This window comes from Uloborus diversus, chromosome 8, assembly GCF_026930045.1.
Source record: "Uloborus diversus isolate 005 chromosome 8, Udiv.v.3.1, whole genome shotgun sequence".
Taxonomy (NCBI): domain Eukaryota; kingdom Metazoa; phylum Arthropoda; class Arachnida; order Araneae; family Uloboridae; genus Uloborus; species Uloborus diversus.
The window spans coordinates 151,952,663-151,968,787 of record NC_072738.1 but is presented as its reverse complement, the minus strand read 5'-3'; the positions used below and the strand labels follow the sequence as shown (position 1 = coordinate 151,968,787).

The following is a 16,125-nucleotide window of genomic DNA, read 5'->3' as shown; positions in this document are numbered from 1 at the left end:
AGTTGAGCTCCGACTCTGACAATGTTTACCTCTCTTTCGGAAAAAAGGAAGGGAAATTGGCGCTAAATTGAGCTGAGAAACTTTCTTAGCAGTTCTTCAAAAATATTCCAACTAAAATCCGAGCCAATAACACGTGTATTTTTCACTAAAACTCCCCTAAAACAGGTAAACATTGTCAAGGTCACAGCTCAACTAACCAGAGCTGCACTATACTAGCTGCACCCTTGCAGACCGAAAAAAAAAAAAAAAAAAAAAAAAAAAACTGAAATCTCCTGGAACACTTGTCCACACAGTGTTTATCCGAAGACCAAGATTACCGTTGGGATTTTTCGCAAAACCCAAAATTCCCCAGATCTGGACAATAAAATATTGGATCATGTGACAACAGTCTTAAAATTTATTTTTTTTTGGTAATTACTACTATTGTGGCTGGTTTTAAAAACAATAAAGTAAGAAAATATGATAATAACAAGTAACTTTATACAAAAATTTTAAAAACCCTCCACTGAGTCACAAATGTAGAATCAAGAGGGAAAATTGAAAATCTTTTTAAAAGTCACTATCAAAAACAAATTTCAAGTATTTTATTTGATAACGAATAGAAATGGCAAGAGATAAAAATTTTACATCATTTCGTTTTCTTTCCTTGTCTGCCAGCAATGAATTCGGTTACCAATCGCGTGAATAAAACCTTAGCCGTATTTAAGATCTGCTTTAAAAAAATTATAATTCGAATTCTTTATAGCATGGAAGTTCCAAACACAATCTGTCTGACACACAGAAAAAATTACTCTTTGTTGTGATACTAAATTTTTAATTATATTTTTTCTGCAAAAACCGCGAAAACATTTTAGAGGTTTTTAATTAATATCTTCGTTAATTAATGTCATCTGAAGACGTAACCTAGCTAAGAACACTCTCGATCAACTTCCCTTTCGAACAAAAATAAATAAATAAATAAATTGATCCATCTATTCAGGTGCTAGAGAGCCACAGACAGATACACAGATTTTCAGACACGTCAAACGTATAACCCCCTTCCTTTGTGTATCGGGGGTTGAAAACTAAAATTGATTGCTCAATAATTATTTCTTTGGAAAAAAATTCCTTAAAAAATGTTTCAAAATAGCTGTCTGAAAATAGAAAATGTGTTGATGCAATTATACGGACTGGTGGTACCCGCACAGCTTTGCCCGTAATAGAAAAATTAAAAGGTCTTTTGGTTTGCCTGTATATTTACTGTATAATTGCTTGCTTAAAACTACCATTGCGTAAAACCTTGATTTTCTCCAATGCTATTTTTAGCCTACTTTCCCAGTAAAAGTCAGAAAAAGAAGAAAAAAGCATGAAAGAAGGCTTAATGCATCTTAAAAATATCGCGAAAAACAAAAAAAAAAATCAAAAATAAGTAAAATAATTGAATAAATATTGAAAAATTAAAAATTGGAAAGTAGGGTATTGAGATGGGGAAAAATGTCTGTCGGTCTGTCTGTCTGTCCCCCCCTAATAACTTTTGAATGAATAGTCCAATTCAAACAAACTTTCTTTTCTTCGAAAGATCTCGGCGAGTACACCTCATTCCCATATTTCACTTTTTGATTTGAACTATTTTTTGTTCAATTTTGAACAGTTCAAAAAAAACTTAACATTAGCGCCTACGGGGAAATTCAAGGCAATTCCGAACTGAGAGGCGAATTTGCTTCAAACAAACTTTGTAGGAAAAAGCTTTTGATGAAAAACTTGTATATAAAATATCTTTTTGATTTGAACAATTTTCCGTTCAATTTTGAACAGTTCAAATCCCTTAACATTAGCGCCTTCGGGGAAACTGAAAGTCAATGTAGATTCCGTACTTGAAGGCGGATTTACTTCAAACAAATTTTGTTGGAAACAGCTCTTGACGCCAAACTCCAGACTCCGACTCCGAGAATTTAGGGGCACCTGACTCCGACTCGACTCCTGTGCCCGATAATCAATCGGACTCCAACTCCCCGACTTCGAGTCTGACTTCGTGGCTTTGGCAAAAATTTATACTTGGAGGACAGATGACTGACTCCGATTTTTGGATATTCGACTCCGACTCCTTTATCACAAAATGAGATTGACTCCTCAGCTATGGTTTTAACTGTGAACTAATTATTGTTGATATGACTTGTTTTTATTTTCACGCTAAAGTTTTAATTTAGGCATTCAGTTTTCGGCGAATAAACTCGAAGTCATTCATGTTTCTACATAAAGATATACGCAGACGATTTTTTATTATTATTATTTTTTTTTTTTTTTTGACAATGATAATTATTTCTTTTAAGTTGACATTTTATTGTTTTTATTTATTTTAGTAATTGCATTAATTCATTTAAAAAATTATTTTTGGCAACAGGGGAAAAAGAAACGATTTTTTTAATATGATGTATTTATTTCAATAAGCTTATTAATTTTAATTATTATTTTTTCGTTTTGAAAACTGTTAAAGAATTTTTTTAATGGAAAAAAGTGTATTCGCAACTCCAACGAACTATAGGGGGCACTGCAGTCACTGTCTAATGGCGGAATTAAAAACTAAAACAAACGCATGTGGTAACGAAGAAAATGCTAAAAGTGTTGTGATTTTTGTTGTTATGTATGATTTTTTCGCTTTATTCATTTGAAAAGATTTTTCAAAGTCTTTTGGTTATTCTGACCCATATAGAAAGAGATTAGAAACCAAAAAAGTATTACGAAAGTAAACAATTAATGCAGAACACACAGTAAGTTGTTCTGAAGCAGCCATTTTCACGATGTTGAATTCGGAATTCATAAATTTTTGGTTCGCTTCGAACGGCATTTTCATTTTGTACCGTTTTTTCTATACATTAGTACATATTAAGTTCAGTTTCGTGACATTTCCGGCATTTGTTGACATTTTTGTCACATACGTGGCAGACTGTCAAGAGTAACGTTTAACACTAGATAATTTATTTCTATGACTATATGATTGGATATCCAAAGAAATCATGCATTTAATTCATTCGTCATGGAAATGATTTACCTGATATGCGAAATCTTGTCAAGATACATTATTCTTTCACACAATTTTAGAACCATAACCTTATAAACAGATTTTTGGCGAACTTTTATTTTTTATTGTTCAAATTCTTAACGTTCTTTCTGGATTTTTCAATCTGTTCTGCGATAAATATTTTCAAGAAAATTTATTTGCATACTTTCTATTTCAGTAGGATACTGTAGTAACAAAGGTTATTTAAATCATTTATGTGGAATTAGGTTAAGGAAAAGTGTCCAGTCAATGTTGTTCAGTTCGTTTTTTTTTTCATCGAATTGAAAAACTGATATTTATTCAAATTCACTCAGAACAAAATAAATAAAATATGTACTCACAGTTTATATATGGTGGTAGTTTTCTTTTCAGTTGATTGGCCATTATTTCTTTTTACTTATCGAATTCTGTAATCTTACTATCATTTTATTCCACTCATGATAAAAATTAAAAATGGTTTAACTAAAAACGCGAAATCTCGCCAAGGCTATTTTGCTCGCACAATTCCAAAACTATAACCCTAAACAAATTTGGTGAAACCTTTCAGCTGAGAATAAAAGGAATAAAGTAAATTCTTTCTCGGTTATTCATTTTGTTCTACGATAATAAATTCAAGAAAATATTTTGCATACTGTCCATTCCAACTAAATGCTGCTGTAAAATATGATTAGTTAAATGAATTTAAGATTAAAAAAAAACTCATATTCTTACAAATTCATACAAAACAATAAAAAAATTTTACCTGGTATAACGTTATCCAATTTTGTTAATCCAGAGTTTTCTTGTTTACGCTTCCACCATTTAATACTTTTTTGAAAGAAATAAGGAAAACTAACATTATTTTGAGAAGCTCGAGAATACTACTAAGGGACGAATTAATTTCTGTTGTTGAAGGTGTTCTTAGACATGTTGAATGCGTTACTCAGAACAAACTGACCGCGTTTACGTCAACAGATACACGTGGAGCGCAACGTGGCAATGTTTTAGTTGCATTCGCAGTTTTATAAATCACCGCAAGGTAGCGTATTCGAGCGCTGGAGTTCCGAATTAGCTGCTTTGTTTGAAAGGTGATTTTTTTTTTAAAGATGAGTGAGGAATATTTTATTCCTAGAAATCAGCTTATGATATTAAAAAAATATGTTTGAAACAATTTGCGATTTTTGCTATTTTTGAGAATATTGATCAGGTAGTAGAAAGTAGTATGGGTATATGGGAAAGTAGGCTCGTTTAGTTCTGGACAGAACTTCTTGTTTTTAGGTTGTGTCACTTTCCTTGCCGATGCGATGTGTTATATAATATATGTCCTTTAGGGTAATTCAAAAAAACTTTTTTTCAGCTAGAGTCCAGGACACCCCCATTTTTTTTTTTTTTTTTTTTTTTTTTTTTTACACTTACTAATAGTATTATGCTGTAGAAGTTTTAGCTTCTTACTCAAATTTTAAGAGGGTGCTTAGTGACCCCTCACTTTAACAGTAGCCGTAGCATAGAAAATGCCACAAATTTTGAAATATTTAATTTCCCCAACTGTGTTTTTGTAAATAATTATTTTATTGAAATGTATATGCGTGTTACTAGTTAATATTATAATATGTACCATTGTTTTTTCAGTTCAATGTATTTTTTAACCCCCCCCCCCTCTCCATACTGATGAAATTTGGGGGAGGGGGTTGAGCGCCCTCTTTCAGTTGAAATAGGAAGCTAAAATTCTTCCAGTGTATTACTATCAACAAGTAGTTTTTATCCAGTAATCCAGTAGTTTTTATCCAGTCCAACAAGTAGTTATTTATTCCAGTGTATTACGAATCGCTGGTATTACGATCCGCAAGTCCAGGGCCGGCTCTAGCAGTTCTGCCGCCTTAGGCGGTTGTGACAAGTGCCCCCTCCCCCTTTGAAAAAATAATAATAAAGTAATAATGATAATATAAAATAATAATATATTAATAAAATAGAAATAATAATAAAGTGCTTAAAATTAAAGTGAGTTTCTAGTTAAATTCCAAATTAGGTTTAGCATATCCAAGCACTGGTCTTATGGAACTGAAACGGAAATTAATCTTTTCAAAATACTTTTAAATCACGCAATTTGCTGCCTCCAAAATTAAATTAGATTTCAAGTTAAATTCCGAACTTTGCTTTGCATGTAGGTACACACTCGAAATTATTTTTTTTAGTATTGAAGCAGTGAATCTTTTGGCGCTGAAACAGATGTTCATACTTTAAAAAAATGTTTCAAATTCGAAATTCGAACTGCCGCCCTAGGCGGTTGCCTAGGTTGCCTACCCCAGGAATCAGGCCTGTACAAGTCTGAAAATATTGAGGGGTGTCCTTGTTATCTGGGAGAAGCTTTTTTTTTTTTTTTTTTTTTTTTTTTGAACCACCCTAATTCAACGGTTGCTCCATCACTGTTTTTCCAAAATATGACAGAGGACGATCGTAAATTCCCGGAAAACTTCAAAAACAATGTTTTTTTTTTTTTTTTTTAAATGCTGTATACAAATGTCACCATACCATTACAGTTAATTTTTAGTCGAATGTGCTCTTTTTTTTTATTTTGTTTTTACTTTAACGGCCCAGTGTGCGGTCATTTATACAGTGTCTGTAATCCAGTTATTTTGTTGCCATCTTCAAAACGTTATTTCCTTGGAAAGCAGTTAAAAGTGATTTCTGTGGAAGTGATTTAATTAAGACATTTAAGAAGATCATTGCTCTCGAAAGAATGAGGAAAAGGTCGCGAATTTCCGCAAATGCGGGCAGCCATTCTCGCTAGGAAACCAGACGATAGTGCAATAATGCAAAAAATCTAAATTAGTGGCAATCAAAAGAGCATTTAAAACATGGTTTTGGAAGCATAAATTACACTACGCGACCAAAAAGAAACCTTCAAACTGCTTCTGATACTTTTCTTGCTGATTCTAAAGTAAAACACCCCCCTGAATTCATAAATGACCACCGTTCTCCCCACTCCTCCGCATTTTTCAAAAATTGTTTTCCTCACCATCCCCCTCCCCGTTTTTTTTTTTTTTTTTTTTTTTTCTGTTTTGCTGTTTCTTATAGACATTATTTTTGTTGGGAGGTAAGGGAGCATTTATAAACCATTAACATTCTTTTAAGGCGCTAGAGAAGTGAAAAGTTCAAAAGCATGAACATTTGGAGCAAGTTGAGAGATTCATGGGGGTATTTCTCCCTAAAATATTTTATGAATCATTAAAAACGACCTTTTGTTTTTATTTTTAGAGGTTTGTTATATATATATATATATATATATATATATATATATATATATATATATATATATATATATATATATATATATATATATATGTTACGGCCAAAGCCCGAAGTCCGACCAGTTCGCGAACTGGCTGGCCAATTCGTGAATTGACCAAGAGGTTTGGCCAAAGCCCGAAATACTTGCAATTAATATTGCATTTTCTACTTTGGCTAGCCATTTCGCGAAGTGGCCAGAAATTCTTGGCCAAAGTCCGAAATGATTACGAGTCGAGTCCCTTGTCAAATCGAGTCCCTTGTCAGTTTCGCCACCAGGCCCGCCTCCCTCTATAAAACCAGTCAAATTTATAGTACTTAAATACAGAGTCGGATCCCTAGTTTCCCACTAGGCTGATATGATGTCATCTCGTTGGGCTTGGAGGGTGCAACCATGTCCCTGTGAAGGTCGTGACAATAGATATTCTAAACGTCGACCTCGTTTTCCTTGGCGTTAGTTCTTCGACTGAGCTATGAGTATGTATTTCTGATATTTTCACCACTTCTATATGTGAATACTTTCAGTTGAAATTACATGCGATCGCTAATAAAGTGTCATTCAAGTATTGTGTAGGCATTTTTTTATTCATTTTGTACCTCCCCCCCACCTTGTGAGAAAAAATAAGCATGCGCTATACCCCTTCCCTTTTTGTTTATATAAGATTGTATGCCATATTGTGCGTCACAGGATGCTCTTTTCCCACGTTTTTTGTTGTTCATTATTTAATGCTTACCCAAGAATTTTTGTGACCCCACTTCCCTTGTCAGAGAAAATAAGCAGCCCTTAGTCTCCCCTTTCTGCCTACATAATACTTGACCGGTCCCAGCTAAGGTTAAGCCTAAGGCTGTGTTTCTCAACCTTTCAGTGTGTGTAACACAAATTTTAAATATAATTTTCATTCTGAAACCAAACCTAATCACAAGTAAGGAATTTAGCGTGTGCTCCCCTCCCCAGAATTCCATTTAAAATCGGTTCGATTTAAAATCCCTCTGAATCCCGAATTTCTACAAAACCACATCTCAGAGAAAATCTCCAAGCCAAAATCAGTCATGACTAAAAAATTAGCTATAAAGTAGTGATGAAAATCCAAATATAGCAACTTAATCTTCGGCAACACACGTTTTGGAAAGGACTTATTGCACGAATAATATGAACTTGTTTCCATTTAGAAATTAATTAAATAATCATGTCTGATTCTTTTTCTTGAAATATGCTTTATTGGAAGCAGAAAGTTTAAAATTTGAGAAGCTGCAAATGTTTTTTTTTTTTTCTTTCTGCTTTCATTTGTGTAGAATTGACAATTAAAAAACGAGATAGCAAAGATTTGAAATTTAGCATGTTTTGCGCTGAGTCCATGCGATTAGTCTGTACTCACAGTCTATTCACACCGTCGCGTTGGTGCGACAAGCCATTTCGAAAAGTATGAGAGTACTTTTATTAATTACAAGCTATACCCGCATGACGATTCCCGTACTAAGAATTTAAAGGAAGGTTCTTAAATAAATCAAAATCCCCCCACCCTCCCATCTCTGATGCAAAATAATCATTTTCTTATACTGAAATGCGTATATTCTTTAAGAAAATCTATTAAAAAAAATCTGCTATTGTAAAATATTTTGCTACATGAAAAAGACATTAAAGTTCATAAAAAGTTGCTTTAAAATGTAAAATAATTAATAGAACTCTGTAGTTTTTTCTCCAAACTCGCCAAGTTACCACGCTTCGTTATCCAATCGATTTGCGAGCGAAGCGAACTCCGGTCGATTAGCGATATAACCTTTCTTACGAAAGCGTTTAAAGGATAATCCCGCTCTCTCGCCTTCCTCGCAGAGAAGGTAAATAAAAACACATAAGGAAAATCTCGCTTATCCATCCCCGGTAGAAGAAAAAAGAATTTAGCTCAAATATACGCAACGTAAATTATATAAATGAATTCCGCATCCTCAAGAAGAAAAAGTTTTGAATTAAAACTTCGCATTGCAAATACAGTAAGACGAAGAGAAAACCAACTAAAATACACGCAATCAATTCAGCCTTAAAATAAATGCAGTAAAATATGCGTGAAAACGTTCGAAAAAAAAAAAAAAAAGAATTAAAATAAATACTATGACAGTAAGAACAACCTTTCCTAAATGTAAGGAAAATATGCTTAATTTTCTAGATTGCTTTCTCTTCCGAAATATTGATTTAACAAAATTTGGACTGTTTTACAAAGGAAAAAACAATGCTAAGAGAAAATTAAAATAAATATAATGACATTTATGTATAAAGTATTAATAAGGACATGTTGTAGGGGAAGTTTGACAAAAAGCGGCATTAAAGAAATGTCTTTAAATAATTTTAAAAACACAACTATTTTCGCTTTTTATTTGTTTTAATGAGCCTTTATTATGGAGGCTTTCCAAAATAATTTAAAATTTTTTGAAGCGATATTTTTTGGTACAATGTGATCCAGGATCTTTAAAATTAAGTCTACGGAGCAGAAAAAGACTGTCGATCGTCCTTAATTTCATTTACCTTTGCATTCGCACACGTTACACAACGCATTTATTTAAGATATAATTCGCTCACTTGAAGGGCGCAAATGTACTTCTTTACGCTATCACGTTGTTACATCATGTACTTTCACTGAATAATATCTATTATGGCTTAAATACGAAAAGAATAACACGAGATATTTTTATGCATTTCAAGCTTTTCAACAAAGAGGTATCACATATATTTGAACTCGTTTTTGAAGCAAGTGTACTTTAGAAAAAAATAGTACATCGAAGTACTCATTTCAAAATACTTCATTTTTTAAATTGTGTAAAATAGTCTGCTCCTCATTTCTTTTTTCGTACTTTGGCCGATCGTCCATAGCCACTTCGCGAATAGGGAAGTATTCGATTTTCTAATTTTATTTTTATTTGATAGAGTAACATACATGAACATCATCTGCGAAAAAATTTTTACGATACGACTAATACTTTTTTTTAAAATAATTTTTTTAAGTTCACGCGCGAGTGACGTCATTTGCTTGTAAGTCCTTTGACTGACGTCACTGCCGCGCTGCGAGGCGGCGGGGTTGGCTAAGACAAAGAAGTGCTTGGCGATCTTTGGGGGAAGGTGCGGGAAAACAAGAGCCTTCTAACAGCAGCGAGCTTAAAAGGCTAGTGAAAATCCTTTGCTGTCTGTAGGGTTTAATGCATTCTGCGATTGTTTTTAATTTGATTTTCTTTGTCATGGCTAGTAAAATCAATTACAAGTATTGCTTCGTTCCTGGATGCGTATCTACATCTAAAAAAACTCCTCACAAGCGATTTGTTATTGTTCCGTCCCAGCAGGATCTTCGAAAGAAGTGTTTTCAAGGGTGTTTATTAATTAAAATTTGAAAATGAAAATTTGCACTTTATTTTGATTAAAAACTGTGTCAAGTGAGAAATACAGTTTGAAATATATGTTCACAACTGTTCATAAATAAATGTTTAATAAGCATATGAGATATTTTTAAAAAAATGCAAGTAAACAAAGGAATTTAAACCCTGCACAATAAACTTAAATAAAAAGTAATAGATGCATTACTATTTCCATTTCAATAACAATGCAAAAACTATTAATACTTTCTTTTTAACATTCAAACTATCTTGAAATTTTAACTATTACAAATTGATAATTTAAAAATACATTTTCAGTTTATCACCAGAAGCGTTTCTATATATACAAGACCTTTCTCACCTGCAAAAAGGTACTTATTTTATGAAATGAACACCATTTTCAAATTTATTATTTTTATCAAAAGAGCAAAAGAATATATTTTTCCTTTTTTTGCTAAGTTGCACAAAAACTCAAGGATAATTAACATGTATTAGTGGATTTAAAACAATTTTCCACAAAACAAAAAGCAGATCAGCTTTTATTGCCAACAAAGCGAAAAATTTTCATGCAAAAACTGCTCTAAAACTTAGTACTGGAATCACTTGCAGTAGGGTTGTTACAAAATGCGCGCCTCATTAAAAGCCGCCAAGTAAGAACTAGAATAGCGCTCTTACATTGTAATTTATATATTAAATTAAAAAAAACCATCGACACACAAATGGAAATGATCAATCTTGATAAGGGAAACTAATGCGAATAATATGAACTGCAAACATAGACGGATATGTACGTACAATTTTAAAGAATAACAATGGTGAAACTTTGTTGTCTCACTCCCCGTACTTCTAGGACATTAAATCTCTCGTCCTTTCGAAAAAAGTCAAACACCATGAATGACTTTACTTGAGGAAGGTTATTGGATTGACCTTTCGTGAATCCTAGCCGAATGATGGAAAAAATGCTAGTTAAATGCTTTAAAAAGGCTGAAAAAGACAGTGCTATTCACCTCCTGGTAGGCGCAACACGGCATGGAAATGGAGCTCGGATCGGAACAGGGAAATGACGTCAGCTGCTGACGTTTTAGGCCACACCTCTTTTTTGCGCATCGCTCTTTAAAAAATTCATAAAAAATCAATCGTTGGTTTTAAAAATCCGGCCATGGTGAATTTTTGTGTTTTGTAAGCCTGTCAACATTGTGCAATAGTTAAAATTGGAATATTTGATAGGTTGATACTTCCCTATTGGCCGGCCAAAGCCCGAAATGAAGAAAATTTCGGGCTTCGGCCGGTAAGTTTTCAGCAATGTTGGCCAGTTCGCGAATTGGCTGGCCAATTCGCGAACTGTCCGATTTCGGGCTTTGGCCGTAACATATATATTTTTTTCCATTTCTCGGTTTCGAACCAGAGTATCGGACTCACTTCTATGAGTCCCGTGTCCGAAAAAATATCATGTTAAAAATACTTTTAGAAAATCTTGTAAACGTCGCATGTTGCATACAAGACGCATCGCATAGCTTCAGTAAAGAAACTTCCCGTTTTATTTATATTTATTTAAGTTACATTCACTACAGATGTAATTGACTCGATTATTTCAGAAAGGGCATAAGGCACATTGTTTTTCAAAATTAAGTTAGCTGTGGTTTTACCATATTTTCATATTTTCATGTAAAGAAATTGACTAGTGTAGATGGGAAGTAGATCCTTGTACAATAAGGCATTTTGTTTAGGGACCACAATTTTCATTTAGTGCAGAAAAGGCATAAATCACGGACTTCTTACGCCGCTTCTGTTCTCAACGCGAATCGGATAATAGTACAATACATTATGGATACGCGGCATGATTATAGAAGAATTAGATTTTTTGGCGTAATGAAGCAAAAACAAGTAACGTCTTCACTCAAGCGATACCACGTTAGAGGCGCACCCTCATTTGGGGGGAGGGAGCAGGGGAGGATAATTGCCTCCACTGGTTGTGAAATATTAATTCTTTTAATGTAAGTAGGCGTGGTTTTTGTTGCTTTTCGGAAAAAAAATTGTATTGAATTTACCCTCATCTCCCCTCTCCGGAAAATTAAAACTCACGGACATGGGTAGAGGTAAGGCAGAAATTTCACAGGAATGAGAGTGCTGTAAAAAAATTGCTTTCAGTGACGTATACGCTAGTTAAAAGTAAGAAAAATACTCTAGTGAGAGTTTTTCTAGGTTTAACAACGCTGGAAAAACTTAAGAATATTTCTCATTACTTTCCTCTGAGCAGACGTTTGTTTATCCTCTGCGACAGGGATTTTGGGACACAAAACGAATGCTTAACAAATGTGAGATATTATTACCGTGTGAAATTCCCTGTTTTATGAGTGAAATTACTAGATAACAAGGCTCCCCCCCCCACGAATTGAGAGTACCCGCAAAAACGAAAAAAAAAAAAAAGACTCTCTGAAACAGTGATTTCCCACTTGGACCGAGGTTAGCCACCTCCCCCTCCCTGTTCCAGTTCTCGAGTTCTAGATCCGCCACTGGTTTTACGCAATACATTTACGCTTTATTTCCGTAATTTTAAACTTTGGCTTTTAATTGTGATTTAAAAATCATGCAGGTAAACTTTATAAAATTGCTACTTAATAATATGATACGTAATTATTCATTATATTCGAATATATTACAACTAAAAGTCAAACCTTAAAATCTCAGAAATAAAGGGCAAATATATACGTAACAATTTCTCATTTATGGAAATGGCTTGAACAACATATAAATCATGAACTAATAGACAGATTTTTTTTTTGAAAAAAAAAAAAAAAAAAAAAAAAATTGGGAGGGAGCTCTTGACGAAGAAAATGTAACAGAAATTTTTTTTAAATTACGCTATTTTTTGAGAAATTAAAGTTCTTGTTATACATTTGTTTTACTTTCCATATGTCAACATTTATTGTGCATAATAAAAAAAATGTCTGTACTTTGTGTATTCTGCAGTTCTTTCAAACAATGTTCAAAATTTAAGATCAAAAAAATCCTCATTTTAAAGTATAATTTATATGTTACGTGTTTATACACTATTAAAAGACTCCGACTAATTCTAACTAAAACACTGTTTTAGACATACTTTTTCATAAATTAAGTGCATTTAAGCTTCTGAAATCGTGTGGTGATGGGGAGAAATGAATAATTACTCTACATTCCAAAACTGCATTCACTAGCAACAAAAACGAATAAAAATAAGAAACCTCGCCCCCCCTTAAATATATAGTTTTTTAATTTTGTTGTATGTGATAAGTAAAGCATATTTTACTCTCTGACAATACAAGTTATGAAAGTGCGGTATATTTGTTTCTCTTTATGAACGCTTTCCCTAGTGCTCCACATTGAATATCATTGCTTTCTTTGGTAGACTTTTCCTCTTCCCCTTCCCTTATCCGCTTCTGTTCGCGACAAGTTTGCAGCTTTCGGCGTCTCACCTTTCTTCTATCCTCCTTGATAGACCTGATAGACCCCAACCGGCTCCCTCTTTATTTAAGTTCCTACGTCACTGCTTCGTAATCTTCACAATGCTGCCACCCTAACTGTTGTTGCTTGTGGTGCAGGGGCGTGCACAGAGTAGGAGAAGGGACACCTGTTGGCTCGGGCCCGAGTCTAAAGGGCGCCCAAGTTTTTAAAAATTAGTTGTGAAATATACGGGTAAACAATATATGGAGGGGCTCCCGTAAAAGTCGGGCTCCTACATTTCTGTGCACGCCAGTGTTGTGGTGGTACATATTATGTACTGCAGGGCTTTTAATGTTTGGAGTCGGTACGGTGTTCCGTTTAATGTTTCTTTTGCAGGTGCACGTATTTTGATTCAGGACTTAGCATCACTGATTGTGTTTTATAGTAATAAACAAGTTCTATTAAATAAGTACTTGACTTTGTATGCATGACGAACACATGTAGGGCTTTTCCAGACTTGTGGTTCTATGAAAAGTGCTCAGAAAAGTGATGTTTTTAGAAGAGAATGCGAGATTTCGCTGAGATTTTTTATGAGGAGTCTCGAGGCTTAAAATTAAGAAAATATGTCTAAAAGGAAAAAACATGTACATTAAATGAATTGTTCATCATTCCCTTACACCATTTCCAAATTAAAAACTTCCAAAAGATTTCGTTTTTGAAGCCCCAAAAATATTTGCGAAATGCAAAAATGTGATGTTTAAATGGAGGAAAAACGAACCTCAGGAAGATTGTCGAAGAGCTTTAACTGTAACTTTCGCTGCCGTGCGCGCTAACTAGGTTTTAGTTTTGAAACGTGCGTTAATTAAAAGAAAGGATTACATTAATGTTTGTGCTAGATTTCTGTCAACGAATGATATCACTCAATGAAGATGTATATGAGGTAAATTTTTGATGATAAATTCCTTCATTCATTTGAAACTCGTTACTATGCGGTGGTTTTTCTTCAAGAATCTACAGGAATATCAACTTTTGTCTGTTATTGAATTTTTGAAGAACACAATTTTTGCTTTGAATGAGTTTACTCGACAATTGTATAAAATGATTTTTTTTTTAATATTCAGAAGTACATTATTATTCTTTATTGTTTTCGTAGAGAGGACGATTATTCATTGCGTTCGACACGACCCACGACAATCGCCGCCGACGAAAACTACTCGATCATCATGACCGGCCGACAGGATGTTGCCCCTATTTCTTCTGTCAAGGCAGAAAGTGTTCACAAAAACGTTCATAATTTCCAGGTAAATTTACTCACCTCAGTACCAACTGTTTTAATGATGATAATTACTTAAATGCATGCTGGCTTGAATTGACCCCGGGCATCTGCGCAATTTAAATAATATAACCAGACGTCCCGCTTTTTGTCTTACTGCCCCGCTGTGGGAATGTCCCGCCAAAGTGTCCCGCTTTGTCGAAGAAGTCCCGCTTTTTTTGTTTAAATTCTGTCACACAAGAAATATAACGTACAATCTAGATTTTTTAAACGCTTTTGGGGCATTACACGGTATTTTTGACATTTATGTAGAGTTCGTAACGTGACCTTTTTTGCCATAACTTTTTAATTTACTGTTTGATTAGCATATTTTATTTTGATCTTTTCCTACAAACACACCATTGCAAATCAAACGGTAAATTAAAAAGTTATGGCAAAAAAAGGTCACGTTACGGACTCTACATAATGTCAAAAATACCGTGGAATGCCCCTTTTTCGATTTTTCGCTGTCAGTAAACGTACGAACAACATGTAAAATGTTATTCTTTAATGTTTAATACTCTGAACTACCTCCTGATTAATAAATTTGTTGTGTGATGCAATATTCTTTACATCAAAACTATTAGGTTATTTTCAACTTGAGTTCTTTATTGGTACATTTGAGTTATTTCTTGGCATTTTTCTGTTACGTAAAATATTAAGCCTGTGGGAAAAAAAAACTACTCTACACTCCCCCCTCCCCATCATGTGTCCTGATTTTTACCTTGAAAAGGAAAACAAAACAATCAGTGATTTTTTATTTCTTTAGGGCCAGGAAGATGTATTTCGAAGAGAAGATTTACTGAAACAAGCCAGGCGTTCTGGGCAAACATCCAAGTCTTCTAGGCCCCCAATGGAGATTTATAGCCCCCGTAGTAAGTTGAAAATTTCAGTTTATGTCTGCACATTACGGTTGGACGATATCAGACAACATGTGATTAGGGTTGCCAATCGTTCTGGACTTTTAGGGACTGTCCCACATTTTGAGACTTTGTCTTGCGTATGGCAAAAGTCTTGTGCCGAGAGTAACTGATTACTGTTGTTAAAAAATTTGGGGAGGGGTGGAGGGATGCAATGTTCTGTGTGTTTATATTGTGCTGTCTTCCACAGTGCAAAGAAACTATCATACATTATTATACTGTAAGGCCACAACATCCCCCTACGCATGAACTGAATCTCAGAGCATCAATACTTCTACTTTTGATTATATTTAGTTTTTCTTAATTTTAAAATTTTCATTAGTTAAGCTTTGGCAGCTTTGAAGGTAATGATTATTGAATTCAAAACAAAACTTTTTTAAATAAAATGGTGGCATGAAATACGTTTCGTTCAATTACCTCTCAGTTGCTTGTGGCTATATGTTCAAAACGGTTCTGCAGCATCGAGTTTCATAATAGACAAACACTTTAAAAGAACTGTTAATCTCTTCAGCACAGTTTTGTATCCAGACAAGATATATGTGTATTTTTTTATAATTTTCTTTCTTTTGCATTTCTTCACACACATTAGTCACCAGAGGTTTTGGAGGTTAACTGAAAACAAGGTTAGAAACAACATGCTAATGAGCAAGCTGACACTGAACAACTTGCTTATGGCATCGAGAACCAAGAACCCAAATTTCGAGAGCCAAGAGCCCATAGTTTGGACCTAATTTGTTAGGAAATGCAGATTTTAAAAAGAATTTGGAATGATCCATGGGAATACATAATGGTTCTGATTCTTCTTACAACTCCGT

The 16,125-nt window shown here is 33.9% G+C and overlaps 2 protein-coding genes across 3 annotated transcripts in view; one reads left to right on the top strand and one right to left on the bottom strand.

Moving 5' to 3' along the window:
* LOC129228033 (ras-related protein Rab-37-like) overlaps positions 1 to 16,125 on the bottom strand; it is a 451,604-nt gene that overhangs the window by 16,349 nt on the left and 419,130 nt on the right. The window lies entirely within an intron of this gene.
* LOC129228032 (MIF4G domain-containing protein A-like) overlaps positions 1 to 16,125 on the top strand; it is a 68,254-nt gene that overhangs the window by 34,335 nt on the left and 17,794 nt on the right. Inside the window, exons 1-3 of one of the 2 annotated variants that reach the window (XM_054862659.1) lie at positions 13,971 to 14,018; positions 14,232 to 14,379; positions 15,160 to 15,265. In XM_054862659.1, coding sequence (XP_054718634.1) covers positions 14,002 to 14,018; positions 14,232 to 14,379; positions 15,160 to 15,265 — 271 coding nt within the window. In that variant the 5' untranslated portion in view covers positions 13,971 to 14,001. Of the gene's footprint in view, positions 1 to 13,970; positions 14,019 to 14,231; positions 14,380 to 15,159; positions 15,266 to 16,125 lie in introns of those variants that run through there. The other variant, XM_054862660.1, reaches the window with a different exon arrangement.